Below are 27,578 nucleotides of genomic sequence, written 5' to 3'. Positions count from 1 at the left end.
CAAGCCCCACAAAACTTATGTAAATTCCTTCAGGCAGGCACAATGTGGCAATGGGAGACTGTTGTATCTGGTATTAATTTCAGGAGTAGTTTAATGTGTCTCAAGAGTTATTGCACAAAGACACCAGTGTACTGGAACTTTGGTGCACATGATCAAGCAACTCCAGGTCATCACAATAAATCTGAGGTCCATCCTTTGACATGCCTTTTAGTCATGTCGTAGTTTTGGTATATAAAACTCCAGAATTTATTGCTTGGACTTGAGCTCCAGTGTCATTACCTACTTGGTGTACTCTCATGGTTATAAGGCAATGTGTATTTGAACGTGTTGACTTCTTAGTGGTGCTTAAAAGCAACTACTCATCTTTTTGTTGTTGTTGCTTGCAGGTTCACCAAGAACCTGTCGCTGGACAAAATCCAGCTGAGCACTCTTCGAGGCCACTGCGAGCTGCGCCACCTGGAGCTCGATGAGCAGGTTCTCACCGAGCTGCTTGAACTGCCCACGTGGCTCTGCCTCACACGGGCTGTCTGCAACTATCTCACTCTCAAGGTGCTACACCCGTGCCACTCTGTTTGCCCTGACGGAAGCTAACACAGACCACAATATCATAAGTTTCTTAAACTAATACTGTGCCAAAAGGGACACTCAAGTAAATCACTGAATTTGCTTAGACTGAAATCTGGTGTCATTAATTTTACTACCGTAGGTCTGGTATTAAAGACCAATATCGAGGTGAAAATTTTATTGTAAATTTAGTGCCGAAATTTCAGCTTGTGCTATCACAAATTTCAAAGTGAATTTTTCATATTTTTGCAACATAAGCTCAATGAAATCTCCTTAAACTTGCTATGTCAAGTTTGTGGCCCCCTCGCTGGACAATTTATTTCAAATATTTACCAATTAGGAACAATGTAAGACCTAGTAGGCACCGTCAAAATGTAGAATGTCTGGGTGTTTTTTGTTGGAATTTCAAAGTGATGTCATCATCCACATTTTCTTTGCGTGCACTTTCTTGCTTACAAAACATCTTCTCATGATAAGAATGGTGTTTTTAATCATGAAATAGTAATTTACTAACGCACGAAAAATTATCCTTTTTTATTGTGTCCCTTTATAGAAACGAGGACCGAAATATTAGCAGTGCACACAGCAGGTGCTGATTTGCAAGTGGATAGTTTCTCGATTATTTCACACAAATACAAACAAAACATTCATGTATGCAGGACCTCATTTGCTACTGCTGTTGATGTCAGTTAATTTTAATGACACAAGGTAGACCAAAGTTCTCAAAAAAAATACCTTTTAATTTCTTTGTAATTTGGAAAATATATCCCATTGTGCATATTCGATTGTGCATTGCGGCTTTTTCCAGACGCTATTGTATGGGTATTGCAGCAGTGACGACATAATCTAGTTGAAACTAATTTTTAGTGTACAATGCAATTTTTGTTTTGTACTCTCTTTATGATTTTCATGTGACACTTTAACATGTGTTCCTCCTACAATCATCTCGAATGGAATTGGTAGTATTGTTGAATAAATAAATAAATAATATATTATAGTTAATATTATAGTTTTCTTAGAAGGTCTTCTGGCTTAAAAGCAGTTTTTCTCATAGCAACTTCCTGTTAAAAAAAAAGAGCGGAATGTTTCTCTGGAGTTCGCTGAATATAAGAAATCATAACTTTTGAATACCTTCGAGCTGCTCTGCCTCGGGACAACGAATTTAAGGTGCTGTTGGACTTTAAACGCCTCTGGCCTATAGTTCACCACTGCCCCATAGTTCATTTTAAAAGCTGTGAATGCTTCACGGCTCTCAACCAATCCCACAATGAGTGTGCCTAGCTCATAGTTGTCTTTGGTATACTTAGAAATTTTTGCAAATTTGTTACTTGGAACATTTGTAAGTTTCATTTGAGAAAATCTCAATTTTGGAATGCTTCTACAAAAACCTGACCCCTTCCGGATTATCAGCTTGAAAAATAGCACTCGACTTTTACGCCCTGCACTTGAAAAAAATGTACAAGCCAAAATTAAAGAACCCAGCATACAGCGCATATGCAGTGAAAGTGGAACTGAGATATTAGAACCTGACCGTGCTTGGCTTTCTAGATCAATGATAGTACCGGTGAAAGGTGCTATGATTGTTGTTATCTCTGATCCGAAGGGAAAGTCGAGTTTTTGGTGGAGAGTGTAAGTTATGTATTGCAGCATGCTAAATGGAGGGAAATGTGCTAATGTCGTATTTCTGTTACTTCTTGGTTCATCTGTTGCAGATACATTGGACAAAGTTAAAATATGTTCCTATCCACTTGGTGAGTCTTTTTCTTTTGCTCTTCCTATTCAATTACTCGTGAATCTTACTGCATTTTGGCAAAGTAACATGCATCAATGCCAACAATTTGGTGTGTGGAACATGAAAAGACCATAAACGGAAACACTAAGTCGGTCTGGCAGGACGAAGTATTCTGTGAAAAATATTAGTTGTCTTGTGATAGGCGGATCAAAGATCGAAGATGATGAAAATTGGATTTTTTTTTCAATTGGTAGCCGGAGCATCAAAACTGTTGTCAGTGGAACGAAACAAATTTTAGGGGGCAAGAAGCTCAGTATTTTGTCTAATTGCGTCTCATCACACGTATAGTACTTGCTCGTGATATGTAATAAGGATTCTACTTGTACTTTACGTGTCAAAGGCATTCGCATTGATTACCATGAATCATTTTCTTCTTCAATATACCAGTCTACTGTATTTTGTTCCTAATTAGAACTCTCATGCCGCAGGCATTTGAGCAGCTGGAAACATGTAATATTGTACGTGTCATAGTGGTGTGTGTGTGTGTGGTTGATGAATTAGAGTATGGACCCGTCAAGCAGCTTTTGCCCTGGAGTTACAGTAACATCACGTGATTCACAAGATTGGAAAAAAAAGTTTCAAGGTAACCGAGTTCTGAACTATTATAATAAATATGAAGAAAACAATAAACGAGTGTCTATTGCAGAAAACAATAAACAAGTGTCTAATGCATGATGCCCCTCCATTTTTTCATTGAGTATCTAAATCCACCAATTATTTTGCACAAAAGTAGTGCAAAAGTCGTAATTCTTGTCATTGGCGAGTACATTCACAATGTGACCATGGCTGAAAACAATGCCTCCTCAATTTCTTTCAATTCCAGTGCTAACGCGCACTTCTCGACGGGAGCTGTCGGTCCGCCTTAGTTCAGAGAGTGGTCGGGATGTGACGCTACATGATGGGTAGTGCTGCTTGCATTATGCGTGCTTTCGAGCGCTTTCCCCTGCAGATGCGATAGACGTGTTTCCCACTGCAATGTCGTATGTCTGAGAGATTTGTTCCTTCATGCTTTTTCTTTGTGGCTGGAAGCAATGCTGCCGCCGCGTCACAGAGCAGTGCATGCAGAATCGTTGCAGCAACCCTATTGGTTGCTCGTATAGCGCCACGGACGGCAGCTCGCTATCTCAAAACACTGTATCTTTCACAGAGCCTGTGTGACCGTTAATATTGAAAACACAAGGACTGCAAGATGCTGTCCCATGGATCTGTACTCAACTGAACAAAAAATTACTTCATATCATTTTCGTCATGAGGCACTGCATGAAGGGCTCCTTCCCTGACGACTGCCAAGAACACGCGAAGGCTAGGCGATGGGAGAGAACAGGAATAGGCTAGAGGCAAAGATGGTGAATGGCTGGATTGGGCACATCTGGCTGGCATTGACAAAACAGAGGAAGCATTGCTGGAAAGCTCAACACGTGCTGTGAGCCCATGCTTTATTAAGCACTGCCACCACCAACACCACCACGCGCATAGGATGGTAAATTTTTTCTGCTGTAAAAATGGCCGGCGACTTGCTGTTCATCTATCACATTACTGCCGAGAAAGCTTGTACTATCATGCTAATCGCAGCTGAAGCTCTCCGTGGTCAAGGGTTTCCATTATTTGAGTTTTATGACATAGTGTGCACTGCCCAAAAGTCATTTGGCACCACATCCTCTGTGGAAAAAACGGTAGGAGGTAAAGACACGATCATAGCTACCATGCAGTTTAGAACCCACTGGTGGGACCTATGCCCATAGTAGAAACAAAACTGAGCACTGAATCTTCTGATAAAAAAACCTGGCTTGCTGATGCACAATCATGAATGACAATCACAAATTTATGGTGGCAAAAGCACATGGTCCTTTCAGTGGGTGGCAGGTCTATTTTTGCTCATGATGAAACAAGTGCAAAAATACACACACTCAGAAAGGACACAGACAAGCGCTTGTCTGTGTCCTTTCTGAGTGAGTGTGTGTATTTTTGCACTTGTTTCATCATGAACCTTTACCAACATGCCCAACTGGCAGTCCTCCTATTTTTGCTCCTTGGCTTTAGACATCGGTAGATGCCTAGGATCATCTAAATTAACACGGTTGTGGCTAAATCCAACTGAATTTATGAGAGTTCAGGGCCATAAAATATTTCTTATGCTGACTGTAATTTGAGAACTTGTCCTAGTTATCAGATTGTCCAAATAATAGGGATATAATTTATGGCTTTTAGTGCAGTTACTGTATTTTTACACTGGTGAACTTACTGCTTAGCGCACAATGTTCACGTTTATGAAACCAGCAAAGAATGAAGTGAAGGAAAGTGTGGTAGAGCATTATTGGTTGTTCTTTTTAATGGAAGTTTTCCGATTATAACGTTACAGAAATTATAGTGTGCATAAGAGCTTGCCATTGGTGGGGATCAAAACTATAATCTTTAAATTACGGGCAAAATACAGGCTGCTTGCTCATTTTCTTTTTAACTTTCACGCTTCTAACGTGCGTGGTGTTTTGAGAATCAGTGTATTATCCGAGACTGTGGCATCCATACATGCATTGCAGATATGACATCAGAAAATACTGTAGCTTACAAAGGTGACATTGATAGTGATTGCAGAAAAAAAAAAGTCCTCTGAAGTTTATTTTCACCATTATACATCCAATTGTATTTGATTGTTTCATAGCATTACATTTTTAAATTCTCCCTATATTTAATTTAAAACTTGAGTTTGCCATTGTACACTTTTGGCATGCTGAACTGTTGGTTGGCACACTGCATAAAGTTACCCGTGCAATTACTGCTTTCAGTGTTTGGACGAAGTGCTGGTTGAAGTGGAAACCTGTGAGCAACTCAGGCCACCTTCGAGCAGCAAGCCCAGCTATAGGTCAGTTCCAAGAAGATCCGAAACTTAGTCAAGATGGCTAATTGATGTATGCTTTCCCTGTGAGTTGAAGCCTCTTAATTTATTTAGGCAAAAGCCTCTGATGCTGGCCTTGAAATCTGGTTTGTGGTACGAGAACTCACGTGACCTTAATGAAAATCTGGGTTTGTGTCGAAGTCGAACCTAGGTTTCTGTGTGCCAGCTGAGCATTCAACCACAGAGCGATACCAGTGCTTGAAGCTGCTTTGGAAGAAGACTCTACATAGGGGTTTGTCTGGTGAGCAGTGACTTAACAGGTATAGTATTTCCCAGCAGAAGCGTGGAGCTGCATCGCCTACACCACTCAAAATGTGTAATCAGTGAATCATTGACAGTCGAGGTGTAATTCAGTATAGTCAGCAAGCACAACATGAACAAAGATGCCAGCCTTGAAAACGTGGCATGTGGAACATGAACTATAGTGTACTAGAATATGGGGTAGTGTGTTCAGGCACCCTCTCTCGCCTTGTGTCGTGTGAAGCAGCGCACGTGGACAAAAAACCGGTTCTCAAGGCGGCGCTGCCGTAGCATGGGCTGTCAGAATTGTCAGCATCGCGCCGCTCTGCCTTCTCCGGTGCTGTTCAGTGACCTGTTGCTTGTGTTCGCGCCCGCTTAACGAAAGTTTTTCTGGCAATGTTTTTGCTGGCCACGCGACAGTGAGGCAATGCCGAGTCATCGGAGTAACGACACTGCTTTGCACATAGGTGCAAAACAGGTTACACCATTGGAAAAAAAGGTGAGCAGCCGTCGCTTTTCGCTGCACCCAAAAACGGAGCACAGAGGAAGGTTTAGGAACAGAATTTACATCGAAAGGATGGGACCTTGAACGAAAGCTGCTCTGTATATGAACAACACTTCGAGCCTTCATGTGTTCACGGAGACTACTTGCACGTTATAAACGGCGAGGAAGTTCACGTATCACGTAGGAGACCAGAGCTAACGCCAGATGCCGTGCCAATGTTACTGTCAAATGCTCCAAGCTACTTATCAAAGAAAGCGCTGCATCCAAGACCACCGAAAAAGCGGAAGAACTGGGCGGTCGAATCTTCCAGCTCCAAGAAAACTGCAGCACCCTGTGTTGAGGGTGGGGCCACTGATTCAGATTCATCGACGGACCTTCCTGCTGACTACGAACCCGAGGTGGCGAACACTACAGAGACTGCAGCTTTGCTGGAATGCTTACTCAAGCTTTGTTTACCTTCAATTTATATGAGCTAAATCGCACTGCATCTCGTGTCAAAGAAAGCGGTAATTTACGTGCTGTCATGACTTCATTTTTTCGTGAAGGGTGTTAACGAGTCTTGAGAAGAAAAAAAAACAAAAAAAAAGCTGCAAGCAAAAATCTGTCGTTGTTCATATAGATGCCACTGTGATGAAGTGATCGTGAACTGATGATTTCATGGAATGGGGACAAATTTGATCAGCGTTACTGCTCACTGCAGTATGCGCGCTCGTAAATAGTTTCTTCTTACAGTTGGACAGTGGTTTTGACTGTACAGGGCAATATCCCAGCCACAGCAGCAGTATTGTGGCGGGCACGTAACTGTTTAAGGACCAAAGATTCTCAAAATTATTCCCAAGTCTTTAGCTACGACGTGCCTCTCAATCAAATGGCAGTTTTGTCACCATAGCCACATAATTACAATTGCATGATGCAACTATCGACAAGAACGGTGCCGCGCCCATAATGAAGTCGAAGCTGTCGCAGTGTGCATACTACAAAACGATATAGCAGTAATATAACAATAAACTTCCGGGTTTGTAGGTGCTCTTTCGATACCTCAACCTTCCTAATTTTTTATTCGTTCACCAACCGAGCTTTAAAAACTGTAGGCAGTTTCCCCTGGGATGACTGCTTCGCCGTCGTTTTGTTAATACCTGTATTCGGACCGTGCGTTGCAGCTTTGACATTTCGTTTTGTTTTGAATGCAGTACAAACACACCCATTCAGAAAGCTTTTCGCAAACGTGTCAGCAATTAAACACAAGACTATTAAGCGCGATGTATGCAAGCGCATATCACGGGATCAAATCCCGGCCGCGGCGGCTGCATTTTCGGTGAAGGTGCAAATTCTGAGGTGTGTGTACTTAGATTTAGGTGCACGTTAAAGCACCCCAGGTGGCTGAATTTTCAGAGCACTCCTGTACAGTGTCTCTCATGACCGTATGGTGTTTTCGGGACGTTAAACCTCTGCTATTACTAGTATCAAAGCACTGAAGTGCATGTAGGGCAATGCGTGAGGTGACAGTCCATGCTAAGGTGGTGCCATCTCGGGGCTGTCGACACCAACTGCGGCAGCCACGGCTGCTCCCTGAACACACTATCTCATATTCTAGTACGCTATACAAGAACTAACCTGACCTCTCTAGCTCTGATAATGATGATAGTCATGACGATTTTAACTTTTGAGTCGTCTTATGCAAATGTGTTAGGGACCCTGTCAGTGTTCCATCAGAGACTGATTCCACCATCGAGTTTAAATCTGAGCCCTGTATTAGTCAAATCCAAGTGCATCTGCGATAGGCTGCAGTCACCTGAACTACGTTAGTGAATGTGAGTTTGTCTGGTGTAGCAGAGACGAAACTTCTGAGGGTTAACTTTCGATCTACTTACGTGCAGATGAATTGTGAAAGTAGGAATTTGGCTTGTCTTTATGTGTACCTTATTGCGTGTTTTGTTGACTTTAAATCTAGTTTAAATAGGAAGGATTAGTGTTTGACCAAGTGAGCCCCAAGCTAATTACTTTTATTTCTTTTTTTACTGCTTGCACATAAAACACAGTCATTTTTATTATTTCTATAGAAATGTCAATGGAGGTGGGATTTACACGAAAACTAGCATGCAGCTCTCGTCTTTACACAGGGATGTGAAGTGCTGAATGTTTGCTGTGTTCATAAAGTGTACAGAATTTAAAGTTAAAAAGCATACCGTTCAGCATCTGTGGCACTGTTCAGAGAATCCGCAGTCATTCTGCAATTATGTGTGTCTCTTTTTTGTGCAGCTCGGGAGGCCGCTATGGCTTTTCAGATCGTGTCGTCGACGGCATGAAAGTGGTTGTCAACTCTGTAGTGGTGAACTTCCAGTCTGCTTCGTTTGTTGCTTCATTTCAGGTTGGTATACCACACCAGTTGAGCATTTAGTGCCACTTGGCATGCACCCACACCATATCTGAATCTTTATTTTTATGCTTTATTATTTGGACAATGTATGAATTTGTGCTAACTACGCCGTACAGCTCAGCTGCTTCATATTTTGCCAGATCCTTGTTGCTTGTTTGTCGTGTAACATTGATGGTCGCTTAGTGGTTCATGGCAAATTCAGGCCCGAGCCACTTGACTTTAGTCTTTGTTGCCTTGTTGCAATAGCAGAGACAGCGAAGTACATTAACACTGCATTGTTTTAAAAAAGCTTCGTTACCAACGGAACTCTAGAGCATGGCTAAGGCGCAGCAGACAGGTTATACTCCTAAGAAAAAACAAAAAAGGGTGTTATAAAGAACGCTTTTGTGTCTGTGTACTAATCGACTGAATACAAGCGAGCCCGCCATTGCCAGGCTTACTACGCAGTGGCCTTCGGGGCTCTGTAGCATCGGCAAGCAATCAATGCAGAATGTTCAGTAGAAGCTATGAAAATCATGAAGAGATATTGAGGCTGTCGAAGTGCTTACTCTTTTACTGCACCCCTTGGTCTGTAGGTGTTTGCTAGTTCGAGATTGCATTCAGATGATGCTGCATGCAATGGATTATGGCTGCTAGCAATGAAAAAAAAAATCGCGATAGCATCATTCATGAAAACAGCTCTGTAAACAATTGCTTAGTGTATTGTGAGCAACCTTTGGCATTGATGTAATCATCCAGAAAATCTCTCACTTTGAATTATACATTTATTTATTGAAAATTCATGTATGGTCTATGCCTGGAAAATTGACCCCAGGAAAAGAAATATCTGCAGCCATTTTACAGTGTCAAACTGCAGGATAATTAATAGTTAGTGTGGCACTTTTTTGCTTCAGGTGTAGCTGCGGTTTTCTTGAAATGGAGCGTGCCAAATCTGTGCCTTACTTCTTTGTTATGTCCCGCTGTTTCTGCCTAGCTGTCCCGGGTGGTGCTGGACAGCCGAACGCCTCGCTGGGACCCTGGGGACTTACGTCTCTGTCGAATCAAGGGTCCCGACCAGCTGCTGCTTTTCCGACAACTCCAGTGGCAGATGATGCGACTGGAGGCACATGCCCGAGGAGCATATGCAGGGGCACCACTGCGCCTCATCACCAACGGGGCACGCTGCCGCATTGTGCTCAAGAAGCGCCTCGCTGGTCAGTGTCACTGTCATCGACATCCGCTTAGTGTATTGTCTCGAATTATATTCCCCGTTTTCATCAGCTGACTTCGTCTGACAGAGCTCACTATTGTATGTGCAGTGAACTTGTTTCTTAGTCTATTTTGGAAATTTGAAATTGTTTATCTTGGATGTTGAGGCAAAAAGCATGTGTGTACTCAAACATGTGAAGAGTTTACTTTATCTGCTTACCGTTTCTTCAGAGGTAGCAAAGAATTGAGCTTTTGACTCACTTATGAACGGGCCAAATATGTTAGCCCCAAGATGCAGTTGATGACATTCACCACTGCAACTATTAGGCATTGCAATTTAAAAATGGCTTTCGTAGAATTGCACCTCCCTTCTTTTTGCCAGGGATTTCATAAAGTACAGCTGGTGATGCTGCTAGCATATAGATTGTACACAAACTTGCTGTGACATCGTAGGTTACCCCCAACATGTTCGGTTGAAGCCGGAGAGTTGACTAACAAGTCTCAGGAAATTTTTTCTTGAATATATTCTGTGAATATTTTTCAAAAAATATATTTAAAAAATGTGGCTTGTATATAATGTACAGTAAAACCTTCTTAATTTGAGGTCACTGTGGCCGTGAAAAATCTTTGAATTAAGTGGGTTTTCGAATTAACAGAACATTCAAAAAGTGGGATGCAAGGAGCTTAGAACTGTTAAAAGTAATGAGTGCTGACGATAGTTATAGCACGAGAACAGGACAACGGCAAAGAGACAAGAAAGACACGAAGGACACGAGCGCTGACTCATGTTCTTCATGTCCTTCTTGTCTTTTTGTCGTCGTCCTGTGCTCGCGCTACAACTATCATCATGTCATACCAACTAGCCCAAGCTGCCACACTTCTAATCAGTGCTCGTCGTTTGTTGTGCCGGCTAGCTTGAGGCTCCAAAGGTTATGTTTTCCAGCAATACTGGTCTTAATTTTGCCGCAAACAAGAGGGAACAGTGAGCCTCACTGCTGCCGCTGAAAAAAAAAAAAAAAAACAATGTCAAGATTAACTAATATGTACACCTACAGAAAGCAAGACGTCTTCACTGCAACACTGTAGTGACACTCGGGCAGCTTGTCGCTTGCACCTCGTTGCGTCAGCACGTTATGATGCGACCATTCGCACATTCTTTCTGGTATAGTTAGGAATTTATTGATGACCAGTATTACAAATTCGCGATTTGTTCTGGCTGGAAAAAATGGTCTTTTGAAACTTTCGAACTTAGTTTTCGAAGTAGGTGTTGCTGGCACGAACTCCGCCAGCAGTGCAAAGGGGCAAATAGCTGGAGCAACCGACAATCGGAGGTTTTCCCGCTGGATATAGCGAGGCTAGGGTGTTTCAGCTACCACTCGTTAGTATCGCTATGTTATATTGCCTTGTGGCTATTAAGGGCCATTGTTTTGGCAGATTTGTGGCAAAATTGGATTTTGAAACTGGCACATTGCAGCCAAAGTTTTCGAATTGACCGGAATGATGCTGTTTGCCGCTTCAAATTATCCACTCAAACTTACATTGCAAAATATGGAACCACGGAAATTTTTCAAATTAAATGGGATTTTGAAATAACCGAGTTCGAATTAACGAGGTTTGCTTCTACTCTAATGTTGCTGTAGCTCAAGCAACTTAGTTATTGATGTTTGCTTACAATGGCACAGTTGTACCCAGTCTTCCTGTTTTCATTGGAAAGTTTGTTCCCATAGCAGAATGTGGGCATGAGGCACATGTTCCTCAGAGTGAATGATACCGGAATCAGAGCTGCAGTCACTGTGTGAGGAAGAGTTTTCTACTCTTAAGTGGAGAGAAAAATGGGTGCTGCGATGCATTGCACGCACGAGAATTCTGGTATATGTCGAATTTGGATTGGCATCATTTACAAAAAGCCTGGACAACTGGCATCTGTATATGGCTATAATTGTTCTTCACTTTAATTTTGCATTGAAGGAGTCTGAAATGAATTAATTGAGTTATTATTTTTTTAGCGAATTGGCCAAAAGCAACTCTATTGATAACTTTGACTGCTTATGTTTGAAGTTTTTTGTTGTATATTTCTTTCTTTCATAATTTCCTTATACAGTAGACTCGCGATAATTCAAACTCTGATAATTCATGCTTTCAGTTAGTTTAAACAGAATTCCATTGTTTGGTTGGCCCTCTATACTTTCAATGTGTCTAGAAGGCTGTTAATTTAAACTCCATCATTTGGTTAATTCATAGTTTTCACAGTTCCATACCAGAAAATATCTGCTCTTCTACTACTACTATTTAAAAATGTGCATGCTTATATAATCCAATCAGTCTAAAAATGACACATGAGCGCCTTAGGCCTTCAAAGAAACAGGCTTTGCTAATAAACAAATGTTTTAATGAAGCACATGCATGGTGAACCGTAATGCTTCTCAACTGGTAAAGAAAAGTCTGTGCTAAAGGCACATTTAGCAAAAAAGCAGTTGGCATTTCACAATTCCTTTAAAAGGTCTGATCAGCAGTAAATGGCTAATAAACTTGAGGACCCAACACCTCTGCTTTTTGCTCATCCGCTGCATTTAAGGTGTAAAAACACCTAAAAAAATTTTTAATGTGACAAAATCAATGCATAATCATAATATATGGTGTTATCTAGCCCAGATTCTCATATCTGAGAACTTCGGATAATTCAAACTTATTGATAATTCAAACTAAATTCAGAGGTTCTCTCGAGTTTGAATGAACGAGAGTCGACTGTACCCTGTATTTTGTGACATTTTGTTTTTACATGCAAAACTGATTAGTGGGATCTGTTCATAAAGTTTATTTTGAAAAACCTGTATTTGTGGCATCATCCTTGCTTTTTAGCTGAATCCTCGTGCAATGCCAACCAACACAATCCTTGCAAACAAGTATATATCATGATCCCCATTCCAACACAGAGCCCATTTGGAACTTCACATAGATGGTGGTGCCAGATTTTTCTCTATTATTGTGGTGAATTCTATGTAGTGTGCGGAAGGAAAGGTTGCTCTGCAAAAGTAGGCAAAGCCAACTGCAACTCTGCTGCCTAATTGCATGTTCACCTGCTTGATGTTTTCGCATTAGGGGAAAGTTTTCATACTAATGTTGAAGAACATGGAGGATTCAATGCAGCACATCGCATGGCTTTTCATACACAATAATGACGTATTCAAGGTTCATTGGAACACTGACACCATAACTGTTGCTTAAAGGGGCCCTGACACACTTTTTCAAGTAACAATGAAATGAATTCACTGAAAGAGCTTATTGCCTCACTAATTCAACGCTGCAAAAATTTTAACAATCTTTGTAACTCCCTGTACGAGGGGAGTTACAAAGATTGAACGCATTCTGCAATCGCATTCTCTCGTCTTGACCAAGGTCACGCGCGCCTCGTGACCTTAAACACTTTCTTCTTTCTTTTTTTTTCTTCAAATACGGGCCCTTTTGTGTGTGATCGTGCGCGCACGCGTGGACAAGTCATGGCCTTCTGCGGTGATCACTATAATGGCCGAGTACGCTATGTTCAAATCAGCCAATGACTGACAGATGGCCTCCTGCGAGTTAATTTCGGGTGGCTTCCGTCATTTGTTGAGAGAAGAAAAAGCATTTTTTTAGGTGACTTTGATCGTTTATTGTGATTTACAGGCCGCGTGCTGCACTATAACTTTTGGTTCATGTGTTCTCAGGAGCTTCTACAACTGATCGGCAGCGTTTTTTGACCATGCTCAAAAAGTGTAACAGGGCCCCTTTAAGAGCTGGCGTTTGAAAGAATGCAAAGCCTGTATGTAGCGTTTAGTGATTCTGATCTCTCTTTGCTTCGGCAACTGTAATCAATTTGTGATTGCGGCTAAGGAGCTGTTGCTCTGCGAACTACTAGAGGAAAAATGCTCAAGCATGGCATATGTTTGGTCCTCCAAATCTGCCTTTGGTATTCAGCGTAGGTCACTGTTGAAAAGGGTACAAAAATCAAACACTGAATTGGTTTAGATTGATCAATTTCACTCCAAAAACTCTGATGCATTCATTTTATCATCATTGCTTCCGCGATAGAAGGGAAAAATCAATGTTTCAGTACCATCTTAAATTTTGTCTGGAATCTTTGCGTGGGATGTCATGAACTTCAGGTTGTAGTTTTCATGTTTTGGAAATGTTGGTCAAGGTGATTTTCTGAAACCAAGTATTCTCTCGGATGAAAATGTACTTTAGTCAGTCAAGAAAGACACAAGTTATAGAGTATGTTGGTGCCAGGGAACCCTGCTAAGCTACATTAAGTGCCAAGGAACCCCTCCATTGCAAGCTTTTTTCACGTGATGCGCAATCCTCTTTCTTTTTTCTTTTTTAAACCTTGGGACTTTCTGCGTCCGCTAGTGGCATTTATCTTCAAATAGTTGACATGCGCATGGTGGTCATATAAGGCCTTCGAGATTTCAGCCACCGTGCACTCATTTTCATAGTCTGGCTGGCTACAGTACGTACAAACTGCTGGCGGGATTCATTGTACAACTTGCACATTTCTGTTACCCACCGAGATGTGAGGCTTCTGCATTCTGCATGCGTCTAGTGCCTCTCTTTTACTCATGACATTGATGCTCAGGCTTGAATAATGGCAGTTCCCTAGATCGATAACACCTCGGGATCGCCATCTTGGTTGGTGGAATGAGCAAGTGCAAACCAAGGAAAATTCATCAGTGGCCTGTAAAACCCTGAGGAGGGATCTGCGGAACTCTTAGGCTTCATGGAACCCACTTTCAGAATCCCTGTTGTAGAGGATCGTGTAGAAATTTTCGATGCTATGGTAATTAGCGCAGGAGCTTCAAGGTGGCCTTCCCACCGATGTTTTTGTTTTTGTGCATTTTCTCGCTTACCAAGTGTCTTCTCATGGTAACAGTGGGGATTTTGGTACTGTAAAACATTAATTTGTTAATGGCCTTCTAAGTAAGCCTTTCTCGCCTAAAAGATCTCTTGCCTGTTCATTGTGCAGACTGCAGCCTGGTTTCCAGCCGCCTGGTCCTAATCTTGGATGAGCTTCTCTGGGCCTTGACTGACGCTCAGTTGGTGGCAGCCTTGCACCTGGGCCACTCTTTGGCCGCCCTGGTGAAGAAGGCGGCCGCCCAAGGGCGCCGTCACCGAGTGACCAGCTCGACCCTACCAACTCCCGACCACTTCTCGACTTCTGGCGCTCCCCCTGCTTCGTCTCAAAGGGGTGGCTCAGGAGGAACACCCAGGAGCCCCCTGGTGGAATTCTTCAGGCAGCACGACGTGCTCGAGACGTCATATCATATGTTCTGCACTCGCATCGATCTCCATCTTTGCGACGACATGGAGCCCAAGGGTGAGTTAGGACTCATTCGTGCAACATTGACTTGAGTTCCAGTGTCACAAGTAGTGCAGTACGACATGTTTCTGTGTGCGAGCTAATGTTTCTGTGCTCTTGCAGGTCCCATGCGAGGCCGTAAGTTTTGCACATATTAAGTATATTGCTTAAACGTAATGCTGATGTTCAGTTATTTGGGTCAACTTTGGCACTTTTACTTTTAGTCATGTTCAATGACTTACCATTTGACTTTTTGTGTGCATTTAGACTTTTTATTTATTGTGGCTTTGTCAGGCCTGTTAAGAAAGAGTCCAGTGGCATCTCAGCTGCTATGTTTCTCAAATATTTTCTGATCGATAAGTGAATGTCGCGCATTTTTGTTTGTCGCACAGACCTTTAGCCATAAATGAAGGACATAAAACTTCTTAAACCAGATTGGCCAGCTGGTGAAAGATGACCGCGGGCATGGCTGTTGAAACCAAACTCGAACTCTGAAGTTAACTTTTGGTCTTGTAGGTTTTGGTAATCTGTGGTCATGTCAAAACCACGACGCCTACTTGGAATGTGCTAGAAGCTCAGTTCAAGTGCTAAAGGTTCTAAAGTGAGAAACTAGAGTGTACGGTGCTTTTGTTTGGCAATTAAGGTCAATGTGCTAATAGACTTCTGTGGAAGAGGCTTCTTAAGCCAGAAAATACTAGAAAACAACAGAGGCCAGCAATGCCGCTTTTAAAGTGCCCACACCAGCTTGCCATAACATTATTATGTTTAAAGAAGGTGCTGTCTTCTCCGGCAGTTTTAATTTTTTGTATAAGACATTGTCATCTAAAGGACAAATTGATTAAAATGTGCAAGTTTAAGGAATATTTTTAAACCAGAGGGCTCAAATTAGAGAACTTGTATTTGATAATACACTCGCATAGCAATGTTGCTTTAAGTGTTCTGCAGCCTTGGGTATTTTTTTCCAGGAACAAACATACTATGATCGTAAATCTAAGAAGAATGATTTGGATTAATTTGCCCTAATTAGTAGTTAAAAGAGGTTAAGGGTTGATTCCTAATTTGTGTAGAAACAGCATTTGGTGTGGAAGTACAGCAAGAGGCAGTCACTTCAGTTAGTCTAGAACTGGTTAGTCTGGACATGTAGAACTGGTTAGTCTGAACAGGGAGTTCCTAGGCACCCGTTCCTGCACTGAGTGGTGGCGTCGTCATTAGTGTTACCAATAAAGTGAACGTGGATGAAAGAGAGCGAACTCGAAGCGCAGCGTGCCTCTGTGTTAGCGTCTGCATTGACTCAAGCCTGCTCTAGCTTCTGGTGATAAAGCAAAGCATGCCTCTCACGTATTGCCATGAGAAAGTGAGTTGACCTGTAAAATGCTTTAGTGGATTCTTAGTTTTTGTGTCTAGTTTTTGTGGCACAAGCTCGTTCATGATGAACAAGCTTGGGTGCCTCTTCCTGCGTTGAGCGTCGTCGTTGTCGTCATCACCAGCAGAGCACACAAGGACAAAAGCGTGAACACAGCGGATGAAAAACTGCAATAACAAGGAGGAAGCGACGGTGGTAAAACGACAGCTTTCACAGTAGCAACCCGCGGCACCACCATATTGCGCGCCATTGTGGAGCCGCCACTTAAGTCAGCACTAGGTAAACAGCAAAGGTGTCCTCCAATACCATATGTGGAACTGAAGCGCTTGTCAAACAAAGGCCTCTCTGCTGTGGCGGTGGTGGACTGTGCCTATGCGGGGCCTTCCGTGGTCTCGAGGTCAGCAAGGCAGACATGGCTCAATTTGTCGCAAAATTAAAACACTTAAACAGTGGTGCTCAAAATTCCCTTTAGGCAGTGTCATAACTGTTAGTTGGCTTTTTTTTTTGTACTTGGAATCGGTGTGCTCGGCTGTGGTTGAAATGCAGTGCCAACTGTCAACTGTGTGCAACTCACTTAAATGCAGATTGCCAGCTCCTGATGTAACTTAAGAATTGGCAGTAAACTGCATGAGTTTAGTAATGTTGTCATCCTTTGAGATTGTACGTATATCCTTGGGATGTGCAGAGACTCGGTCTAGCTGGGGTCCCCTTCAAGGTGGTGCTGCTCTCCAGGTCCTGCTGGAGAAGCTCCTCATCGACTACTACCCTTTCCACGGAGCAGGTGAGCTTTAAAAGGGAAGCTTTTTTCTTTTCGCCTCTTCCAAGTGGATTGCTGTGTAATGTGCGGAGTTGGGCTTACTGGTACTTAATTCAGTTGAAGGTTAAACGCTCGTCATTTGTGTTTCTTTCATCTCTCGGGTCTCTTCGTGTGTTTTGCGCTATAGTGTGCCTGGATTGCTGTTCATTGTTTTTCCCAGGCTTGATGTGTGATGGGATATATATCTATAATAGTTGAGCTTTGTCATAATGAAATCGTTTAAAAGGATGTATTTGATATAACAAAGTAATTGTAAAGCCCCTTGAAAATTCTTCAAAGGTATGTGTATTTGACACCTTACTTCAGTAATCTAGCGCTATCATGTCAATGGTAGGCTTCTTCAAATACAGTAGACTCTCAGTAAATGGAATCTGAAGGGACTGGGAAAATATGTTCCATTTAACAGGAGTTCCGTCTACTGTGAGGTGAACATAGGGGCAGAATACAAGCCCAAAACCAAGTAGTGCAGAGGCGATCGTTCCATTTAAGCAGTAGTTCGGTTTAACAGATTTCCATTTATTCAGAGTCTACAGTATTCAAATAAATATTACAGCATTGAAACTCACTTCAACCCTCTTTTGTGGATGTGTTAGACTCTCTTGCATCCCCTAAAGCTGCTTTCTTGACATGTCTCCAGACGCGCGCCGTGTAATCACACACTTTGCTTTCTATGTCTGTTGGACACAGAATTCAACATAGTTATGCATGAGTGAGAGATCGCATGAGTGTTCATCACAGAAAAAGGTGTTTATGTAGTGACTCCATCTGACAGGATGCAATCGACGTCTGATTTCCCGGACGCCTGATATTCCGGACATGCCCGATTTATCGGACTCATCTGTGGCACCTTCAAGTTCCCCATAAAGTCAATGTAATAAAAAGTCAGAAATTCCGAACGCTTATAGCCTTTGGCATCAAATTTCCGGGACTTTTTACTGTTAACCGCCGACTCAAAGTCGCCACCGACACCCCCATTTTGGTTGTTTTCATATCCTCGAACTCGCCATACTCGCATCTCTGGTATGGCCAAGAAGCACCGCCACCAACAGCAACACCGCGCCGCGGCTGCTGTAACCTTGAAACTGCACGTGTCGATCCTTTGCCAGCTGTTGCTTAGCGGCTTAGCCAAGCCAAATCTGTGTTCCCTCAGGTGTTGTTTTGTCAGCTCTGCGGTCGTGTCTGCGGTTGATCGTTTGCTGCTGCGTGCTAGTGATCACGTTTTCAGGCCTTTAGCGTCCACTGAGCTCCTAGCTGTTTCGTGCTGCGCTTTTCGTCGAGCAGATTTTCCGTTTACAGCGATGGCATCGACTGCCCTTTCGTCTTCGTCCGCGCCTTTGAAGCGCACAAAGCCCCCTTTACAGGCTCACGATGAAGAAGAAAGCCGCCATCATTGAACAGGTCTAACGCGGTCGGTCGCTGGCAGAGGTGGGGAGGTAGTTTGGAATTTCGAAGCGAACTGTTGCGGACTTCATCAAAAACAAGGCAAAAATCTTGGAAGTGGCTGCCAACTCAACCGGCGCTGGAAAGAAGAATGCGAGCCAGGGTGTTTACCCAAAACTCGGGGAAGCGCTAGTTGTGTGGCTCAGTGCTAAAAATATCCTGGTATCAGGCGACCTCCTGAAGTAGAAGGCAAAGGTTCTTGCTCTCCAGAAGTTCGGCGATGGATAGCTTCGGAATTTCAAGAGCCGCAAAGACTTGAAGTTCAAGAAGATGTGCGGTGAAAGGGGCGCCGTCGACGATTCCATTGTCAGCGAACATCGCAATGGAAAGCGGCAGTACTTGCTTCAGCAGTTTCCACCTATTGATATTCTGAACTGCGACGAAATTGGACTGTTCTACAAGCTGCTGCCAGAGAAAACACTTGCATTTGCTGGTGACCTCTGCCACAGCGGCAAGCACAGCTAGGAGCGGCTCACTGTTGTCGTTGGTAGCCACATGTCAGGTAGCAAGAAGCTTCCGTTGCTTGTGATAGGGAAGTTGACGGATCCAAGATGTTTCAAGGGGGGCAGTGACTCTGCCTGTTCTCTACGAAGCTAACAAGAAGGCGTGGGTAACACAGCAGTTATTCGAAGCGTATGTGCACAAGCTGGACAGAAGGTTCGAGCAGCAAAATCGAAGAGTTCTGCTGTTTGTCGATAACTGTGCCGCGCGTGGCCACATCGAAGAGCTAAAGGCTATACTGATTGAATTTCTGCTGCCGAACACCACAGCAATCGTGCAGCCGATGGACCAAGGTGTGATTCGGAACTTGAAGCATCATTACAAATAATGAATGCTCAGCCGCTTGGTGCTCTGTTCCGACAATGAGAAAAGCTACGCTGTTGGCCTCAGGTCTATCGTCAGCATGTTAGCGGAATCGTGGAAGGCGGTTATGCAAGAGACTCTGCGGAACTGTTTTCGCCACGTGGGCTTCACTCTTGACGCCGAGACGGCCGTCTCACCCCAAGTGGACACCGTGTGTGACGTACTGCCATCCGCGGATGTTGCCTTCGACGATCTGCACGCTGCCGGCGTGTTGACTCCAGCCGGGATAATTCTTGAGGGCTTTGCGCATGCTGACGAAGACCTTGAGCTATGTGCGTACTTGACTGATGATGAAATCATTTGTCAAGTTGCGGAGGATTTCGACAACTCCGACACAGAGAACGAACCCTAGCAAAAATTCTGATAGAAAAACTGATAGGCTATCAGGTTATTGACAGTTGTATCAGTGTATAGGTGTTTCAGTCTATAGGTGTATCAGTTTACGAGTGTATCAGTCTATCAGTGTATCAGTCTATCAGTGTACCAGTACTGGTGTACCAGCCTATAAGTGTAGCATTCTACTCTGATAGGCCCACAAGCGATTCGGTGCTTAGCCAACTGGCAGGTGTGCCGCTACATCAGAGCAAGCAGGACACAAGTATGAACACGGAAATCAAACAAAATATTTTATTTGATGTGCCATTCCTTTGTTAATCTTTTGATTTCATCAAGTCATTAATTTTGCTTGCCAAAGCTTTATTGAGGAGCTTCTTCGTTTGCTCAACCTCTCCAATCAGAACGGTGTGCTTCAAAAAAAATGGTTGAAGAAATCTACGTGATCAAAAACAAAGCAAGTTATGGGCACTTATTAAGCGACAATTATGTGCACTCTAAATAGAGGTGTCAATATGACAAGGAAATAAGTAGGAGTGCTACCAGTCTGCCTCTCTATTATTGTTTAAAATTAGTTTATGGATTTTTGCATAAAAGTACCCAGCTCCAGTAGGCAAAAGCTAGGCTTGATGCTTTAGTAAGTAATTATAACACAAGTTGGTAGTGAAACCTCGACTGATTATGTGCAAAAATGGAGCCACCAACTTTCAAGAATTTTGGTCAGATTGCAAAATTTCGTCTACCTGAAAACACAGCATATGTTTCTTTCTCCAAGGGAGATTTCGCCTCCCCTCTAGACCGATTGGAGGCTGCGCCAGTAACACTTCTACTGACTAGGCCTGCTGTATAAAAAATGGCAACGGCCGCCTCACGAACAAAACGGGTCTCTCATTTCAAGCCCATGAGGTGATTGTACAACCTCTTGGGAACGGCAATTCCTTTGCCCTGATGCACCTATAAAACAAGTCAAAGATGATGTGCACACATCAGTTTGTCAATGCACATTTTCTCATTAAAGCAAAGCAATATACCTTCAAGACAAAGCATACTAGAGTTTTATGATACCTCTCTGTCAGTGGGCACATAATTGATAAGTGGTGCAGCCTCCCTCACACTTGAGTGGGCTACTTCAGGGCTGTCTGTGGTCGCTGTGGTGGCGCCAGCGTGGCAGCACATAGTGGTGGCAAAGGTGCAAGTCGTTTCTGTTTTTGAGGCTTGCAGCTGCAACACCCGCAAAGGAGAAGGTTCTTTGCTGCAATGAAAAAGTAGAGTGTGCAGAAATAAATTAATTTGCACCCTTATTTGTCATGATAGCATCCTAGGTGTGCATGGTCAAACAATATATATGATAAACATAGCATGCAGTTGAGATATGCAATTAAAGTGTAATGATACGTTGCATGTCACGTCTCGAAACCATGGTGTGATATAGGGGATGCCGTAGTAGGGCTCAAGAAATCTTGACCAAGTGGTGTTCTTTTTAATATCCACCACACTGTGAAAGTTGTAAAAGCACATTTACAAGTGATTAGAAAAACATGCATGCATCCCTGCCACCCATGAGCTTACATTGCATTCTGATTTTCAGCAAAATTGCACGCTATAAGAATAGGGCAACTTGCTGATGCATACAACCCTAGCAGCAGTGCGTTACAACAGCTTATGAAGTAATGATAAACCTGTTTGGAAATTTTTGCTGCGAAGGGCATTTTCCGGTAGGCTTATTCTTTCTAAATACCTTGGTATTTTGAGCCCTCAGCTTATATATTCACTTCTTTCAGAAGCTGTTTCTCTGTTCTTTTTTTCAGCATCAGCAGGCCTCGCTGCTTCTTCTTAAAATGGTTGCTGACGTGCTTTGTCTTCTGCTTAACAGCAGCTTGACGTCGTGTTTCTTACAAGCGCAGACAACCCAACACACAAATTTCACTGCTAGTTCGCAAACACAAAGAGGGCGTATATCCGCACCAGCAAAAATAATTTTAAACCAGTCAATTGTACAAAAAAATATGACTAAGCTGCGCTCACACCGCGATAGAATAAAATAAAAATAGCTCTTCAGCATACTGTAACTTTACTACCGCCTTCAATACGACAATCCGGGGCCGGCGCAGTCGTGGAGCAGCGATGCTCTGATATATTCGCTAAGGGGGCGTGGAGTATATCAGAGCATTGGTGCTTCATGTGTGACACGGCACCACGTGCAGAACAAAATTGGCTGTCGATTATAATTGCGCCGCAGTAGCACATCAGCCGCAATGTCATTAGCAAAACTTGGCTGTCGGTAATAATTATGCTGCGAGTAGCATATCAGCTGCAGTGTGACCAATTGCAACTTACTTTTTTAAACGACTCATTGTCCACTTCATTTGAAGTGCAGCTATCGGAGGAGTCGCAATCGGGTCTGCGAATGCATGGTCGTTTTTCTGTTGCATTCCTTGCATCATCCTCGGTACCTAAGAAAATACGACCAGTAAATAACTTCAGAATGACTGCTTCCTCCTCTTTGTTTCCGTATTGGGAAAACAAGAGGCGCAGACTTACCGTAAAGCTTAATCACTTGAGCATGGTAGTGGCCGCAGTGTGTGTTATCCTTCCAGAACACCCGGTACCACTTGTGAGGATCGAAATAGCCCGTATCCTTCGGATTGATGTACGTACATGCAGTTACATGCAGTTACTATTAATCTTTAATTATCATCGCGGAACCAAACATCTTGGAGAATTGCGAGTGTACAGGCGCGATACTGAGCAATTAAGAGACGCAACAATGTTCACATACACGACACACGCACCAAGGCCGCCACGAACTTGCTATTGATGACGATGGCAGTGCCATTTGTGAATCAACTGAGTAGTTTATGCAACCACGAGTCCACGACTTCCTCAACACGACGCAATTTAGTTTTTGAAAACAAAAATATTTGTTTGCAAAACAATTACTCCATGTTTTTACAACTTTATAGGGTAGTTTTTTAGAGCTCACAGCAAATAATATATAAACAATGAATGCAATTACTGTAAAATGGTGACGCTGTGCATAGCCTCCGAGAGGGCAAACGCGCAATGACGGGCGCGCAGCGCCAATTTCAGAGGTCATGCGCTGTGTCGTCATATTCGCGTTTGTTAGGCTAGGTGGCGTTAGCCGCCGCCCAATTTAAAGGGTACAGCCATATTAATTCATTCATCTATCCATCTATCACATCATTATGGCTACAATCATCTAGCCATAATGGCAGTCAGCGACCACCATGGCGACGACCACCTTCCTCCGTGGCGACCACAGTACAATACACCTCAAGCATGCGAGGTGTTCTGTAGGGTCACAACCTCGCGCCGTGATCTCGCGGCACATGTTATAGTTTTCGGCAAAATCCGTGCCACGTGCTTAACACTCAAGGCACAGCAACCAGGTGTTGAATGGGAAGCCTTGGTCGATGTAATCGATCTTTCACTTTTTATCAGTCCCGCAGCCTCATTTTGCGTGGACACCATCAAGCGCGCTATTTGAACTTTGTGTCAAGTTCGACGAAAGATGGATTGGATTCAACTCAACCCCAGCCTCGATCAAAAAGAAAAAAAAAAAACGCTATTTGGAGCCTGGATCGCAATATGTAGTACCTCGGACAAGGAGCGGTGGAGGCGCAGTCGGCCAGCCAGCTACACTCAGCAAGAGCATTCCTCAGTCTTTAGCTGGTAATTGATGTTCTGGAGTAGCGGCGTTCGACACGTGAAGTCTGAGTGATGCGCATGGTGAGAGCAATGAAAATCCTGATTCCGACGACACTTACGGCTTCGAGGAAAACTCGCTCAGCGATTCTGACCGGACTGCAGATGCGGCTCACGACAATGTTGGCATGAGCGACACTTTTTAAATGCAATAATGGCATGTATTTTACACTGGTGCATGTCAATAAACTGCCAGGCTCTGTGTGTGTGCTCATGTATGTGAGGCTTACATCAAAACTATCCAAGAACACATCTCACATTAGTATTTGCTCAGAAACAGAGAAAAAAGTTGTGCTTCTGCCGAAGGATGTGGCCAGTGTGTTTGCACATGAAAGTTGGATGTGTTTGCTATGTTGCTGATGTACCAAACTTGTTTAAAACTTGTGACATATATAGCCAGTCTAATATGAGTTTAGTTTAGCAAGGTAGGACAACTAAGTGTTGGCTTGATTCTTTCTATTGTTGTTCTCTTCACAACTGAACTTTTCTCATGGTAGGCAGTTTCTTGTGTGTGTGTGTGTGTGTGTGTTTGTGTGTGTGTGTGCATGTGTGTGTTTGTGTGCATGTGTGCATGTGTGTGTGTGTGTGTGTGTGTGTGTGTGTGTGTTTTGCAGTCAAATGCTTTAGCTTTAATTAGTACATGGTTTTTGGTTTATCAATCTTGTGAGGATTGTAGGCAAGTAATATAACAGGTCTGTGCCACCGCTTGGGCTTTGTGAAAAGACACACCTGTGAATAATAGATGCTGCTATCAACATATCAGCCAAATCTTGCAGCTGCAAGTGTCTTTTTTCATATAGATGACTGTACTCACTTCGAACTTTCGGATGCCTGTATGTAGTGTAAAACAACTGAAAGCATGCTATTGGCCTATAGCCAAAATAAATCAAGAGCAGCGTTTCTAATCGAATGTGCTTCTTGCCACAGTGTGCTGCCACATGCTGGCACTGCTGTCCAAAATCTTCTAACATTGCATAGTCACACTCGCACATGGGAATGATAACACGAAAAAGCTACTGTGTTTCTTCAAGCATGCTCTAGTTCATAATGTGTGCTGACATATCGCACTTCTTTACTACCATTCCTCCCTGTAGTTTTCGGCACAGCTTGTTGGGACCGACGAGAAAAAAAAGAAAGCGGTTGAAGTGCGCAATAAACCCCTCAACTTGCTTTGAGATATTTCTGGCTGTGGATTTGCGAGGCATTAAGTTTTGATGGTGAGGTCAATTAATGATTACTCAAAGAAGCATTTCATTGTTTCTTTAAAGTATCTCATCCAGTATGGATTATGACACTAATGTAGTGGCTCGCCATTAAAGGCAAAGCACAATGTGGGAGAGACAGCTGGGGTTGGCTTGTGTTGTGAAAGGGAGAAACTACAGCACCACCCGAGGCTTTCGAATCCACGCCGTTTCGAAAAATTATTGTATCAGCATGCTCATTTCACAGTAGTGGACTGATTATTAGGTTATCTCCCTTGGAATGTTTACTGGCCCTATAACTTACAAATTAGAAATTCAGAAATTATGTTAATATAGCCGTGTGATGTGAAGTTTTGATTGTATTGTTTCAAGTTATGTTTATACTGTCATCTGATTAGCTTTGGATACTAGTATCTTGAAATTTCTAGATGTCATCTATCATTTTCAGCATTAACTGTGTTGCTATCTGGCACCTGCAATCCCATTTGTACACGGAATAAAGCTTTTATCTAGGCTGAAAGCCGCTTTGCATATTTAAAGCTCAGTTTGTCAATTATGCACCACCATAAAACATTGTACATTCTATTCTACGCATCCAAAAGCTGCCAGTTGCACTCTTTGGGTCATCATAATATTTCACACAATGGTCGTCAAGTGTTCAATAGAAAACACTGATACACTAATATACATGCAGAAGTGACCAATCACATATATGTGGGCAGTGTGTTCATATAAAGAACCACAGTTAAAATGACAGTAATGCATCTTATAAAGATCCAATAAATGAACAAAAGACTAAAAACCTATAGACTAATACATGCCATATAAATGACCAATCAAACTTATTCAAAAGCTGGTGGCACTGGTAAGACTGTGTATCACTCTGATATGAGACTGGTAGCACTGGTAAGAAAATGTATCAGACTGATATGGATGTCTATAAGAACTGGTAAGACTTTGTATCAGTCTGGTACAAGGCTGGTACAACTTATAGGAAACTGTATCAGACTGATTCAGACCTCTATCAGAATTTTCGCTAGGGAAGAGCCATCTCCTACACAGCCAACGAGCTCGGAGTTCACACGAGCACTGATGACACTGTCAACGGTGTACAGCGGCAACATTACGTTGACTGAAATTCAGGCAGACATGATGGCGGGCAAGTAAAACGCCGTGTAAAAGTAAACAGGCGACTTCTTTGCACCAAAGTGCTGACCTATGACGTAGCGTGGGCCACGTCGGATTTTTTTTTTTTTATGAACGACTCTTTTCGAAGCCACCTAAACAATGCATTGGCTGAATTAAATTGGGAATCTTGTACTCCGGCCATTGCCCTTTTTGCAGCGAAAAATACCTACAAAAAAAGGTGCGTTTTTACGTGCAGTCGTTTTTCCAGACTGGCCGATTTTCCGGACGTTTTCGCAGTCTTTTGAGGGTCCGGGAAATTGGACGTCGACTGTAGTTACTTGACTACAAAAAGTTTTTTGTTGTTCCACTGTGGCTTGAGATCACTGTTTCATGTACCAACATCACATACTCAATTGCAACTCTACGGAACTGCCCACATTCTTATTCATGTCCACATGTTGGAAAACTAGAAGTGTTTGTGTCTGCTGGCATGATTTTGGGCAGGGGTGAACATTAATCACTCAATATCTTGGCATTGGCAGTAAAAATTGTTGAGCAATGTATTTTTTTGGTTGGCCACATAAGTTGTGTGATTGACTCACTATCAGCACATTATTGCAGAGGTGAGTGGTCGATTTAATGAATATTAGCAGTAGTCTAGTGGCAGTCAACCAAGATGACTGAGTAGCCCCATATGCAAGCATTTCAGGCACAGTCATCATCTTCATCAACACAACTCTAGCTCATGTTCATATTGCTTCCCAACAATATGTAAGATGCAATAAACACTTTTTTTGTTTTTTTCTGTTTGTTTACACTGATCCGTGGTGTTCCCTTTTTTACTGCGAAAGCTGTTATCACAATAAGGGTCCCACAGTTGTCCACCACAGCTGGTGTCCGTAACTGACATTCTGGGAAATGAAAAAAAAAAAAAAAGTAATAAGAAAAATATTCTGGATGGAATGGCTTTCGAGCCTGGGTCCTTTCCTTGGCAGCCCAGTATTTCACCACAGTGCCTACCGGTGCTCCCAACTCCTCCGTACAAAATCCCTATACAACCGTCATGTCAGCAGGGAACCGCGTTAACATATGTAGTATATATAGCTGGGTAGAAAAATAGAATTTTGGCATCTGGGAATATGTATTGTGTAACGGGGTGTCACACAATAATAATTGTGCAACGAGTGGTTCGTTAAATGCTGCCAATCTATTACAAAGGGTTCAGCTATAGTTATTCATTATCAGCCACCAAAATAATTTATGGAGTAGGGGGTACCTTGCAAGCGTACTTGTATTACTAGGTCCAAGAGAGTTTACAGCTGGTTCAAAAAGTGCCTCATTTCTAGCTTTTGCTGGGACTGTACTGGGATATCCGTGCAGGCCTGGTGTTTTTGCTCTTGAACTTCATCGTATTGTTGCTGTAGCAGTGCACATGTATCCATCAAGCATGAATATATTCAACGCTCTCTGAATGAACCAGCGGCATGTATGTGGTGCAGCGAGCCCTCGCAGCCAGTGGCTCAAGTACAGCGAGCCCACATCGGGGCGGCAGACCTGGGTGCAGCATATGCTGTCCCAGTGGGCTGAGGGTGGGCCATCGTCTTCGTCCACACCGGGCAGCAACACACCATCATCACGTGACTGGCGCACGCTCATGTCCAGCTGCCTGCTTGTGCGGCTCGAGGAGTTTTCCATGCAGCAGGTGAGGTGTCCCATCATCTACTGCATTCTGAGTGGGACAAACTATAGGCGGAATATGATGACAGAAGGAATGAAAGTTCCTTCGGAACCATCTCCTTTTATTTTACAAATGA

At 43.0% G+C, this 27,578-nt stretch overlaps 1 protein-coding gene across 1 annotated transcript in view; it reads left to right on the top strand.

Moving 5' to 3' along the window:
• Positions 1-27,578, top strand: part of LOC119170843 (bridge-like lipid transfer protein family member 3A) — a 124,141-nt gene that overhangs the window by 15,895 nt on the left and 80,668 nt on the right. Inside the window, exons 2-9 of the mRNA XM_037422113.2 lie at positions 387-549; positions 2,277-2,315; positions 5,140-5,216; positions 8,254-8,362; positions 9,345-9,564; positions 14,559-14,909; positions 16,940-17,035; positions 27,264-27,466. Coding sequence (XP_037278010.1) covers positions 387-549; positions 2,277-2,315; positions 5,140-5,216; positions 8,254-8,362; positions 9,345-9,564; positions 14,559-14,909; positions 16,940-17,035; positions 27,264-27,466 — 1,258 coding nt within the window. The remainder of the gene's footprint in view (positions 1-386; positions 550-2,276; positions 2,316-5,139; positions 5,217-8,253; positions 8,363-9,344; positions 9,565-14,558; positions 14,910-16,939; positions 17,036-27,263; positions 27,467-27,578) is intronic.

The sequence above is a fragment of the Rhipicephalus microplus genome, chromosome 2, assembly GCF_043290135.1.
Source record: "Rhipicephalus microplus isolate Deutch F79 chromosome 2, USDA_Rmic, whole genome shotgun sequence".
Lineage (NCBI taxonomy): Eukaryota > Metazoa > Arthropoda > Arachnida > Ixodida > Ixodidae > Rhipicephalus > Rhipicephalus microplus.
The sequence above is the reverse complement of the archived record's forward strand: the minus strand, read 5'-3'. Positions and strand labels throughout refer to the sequence as shown.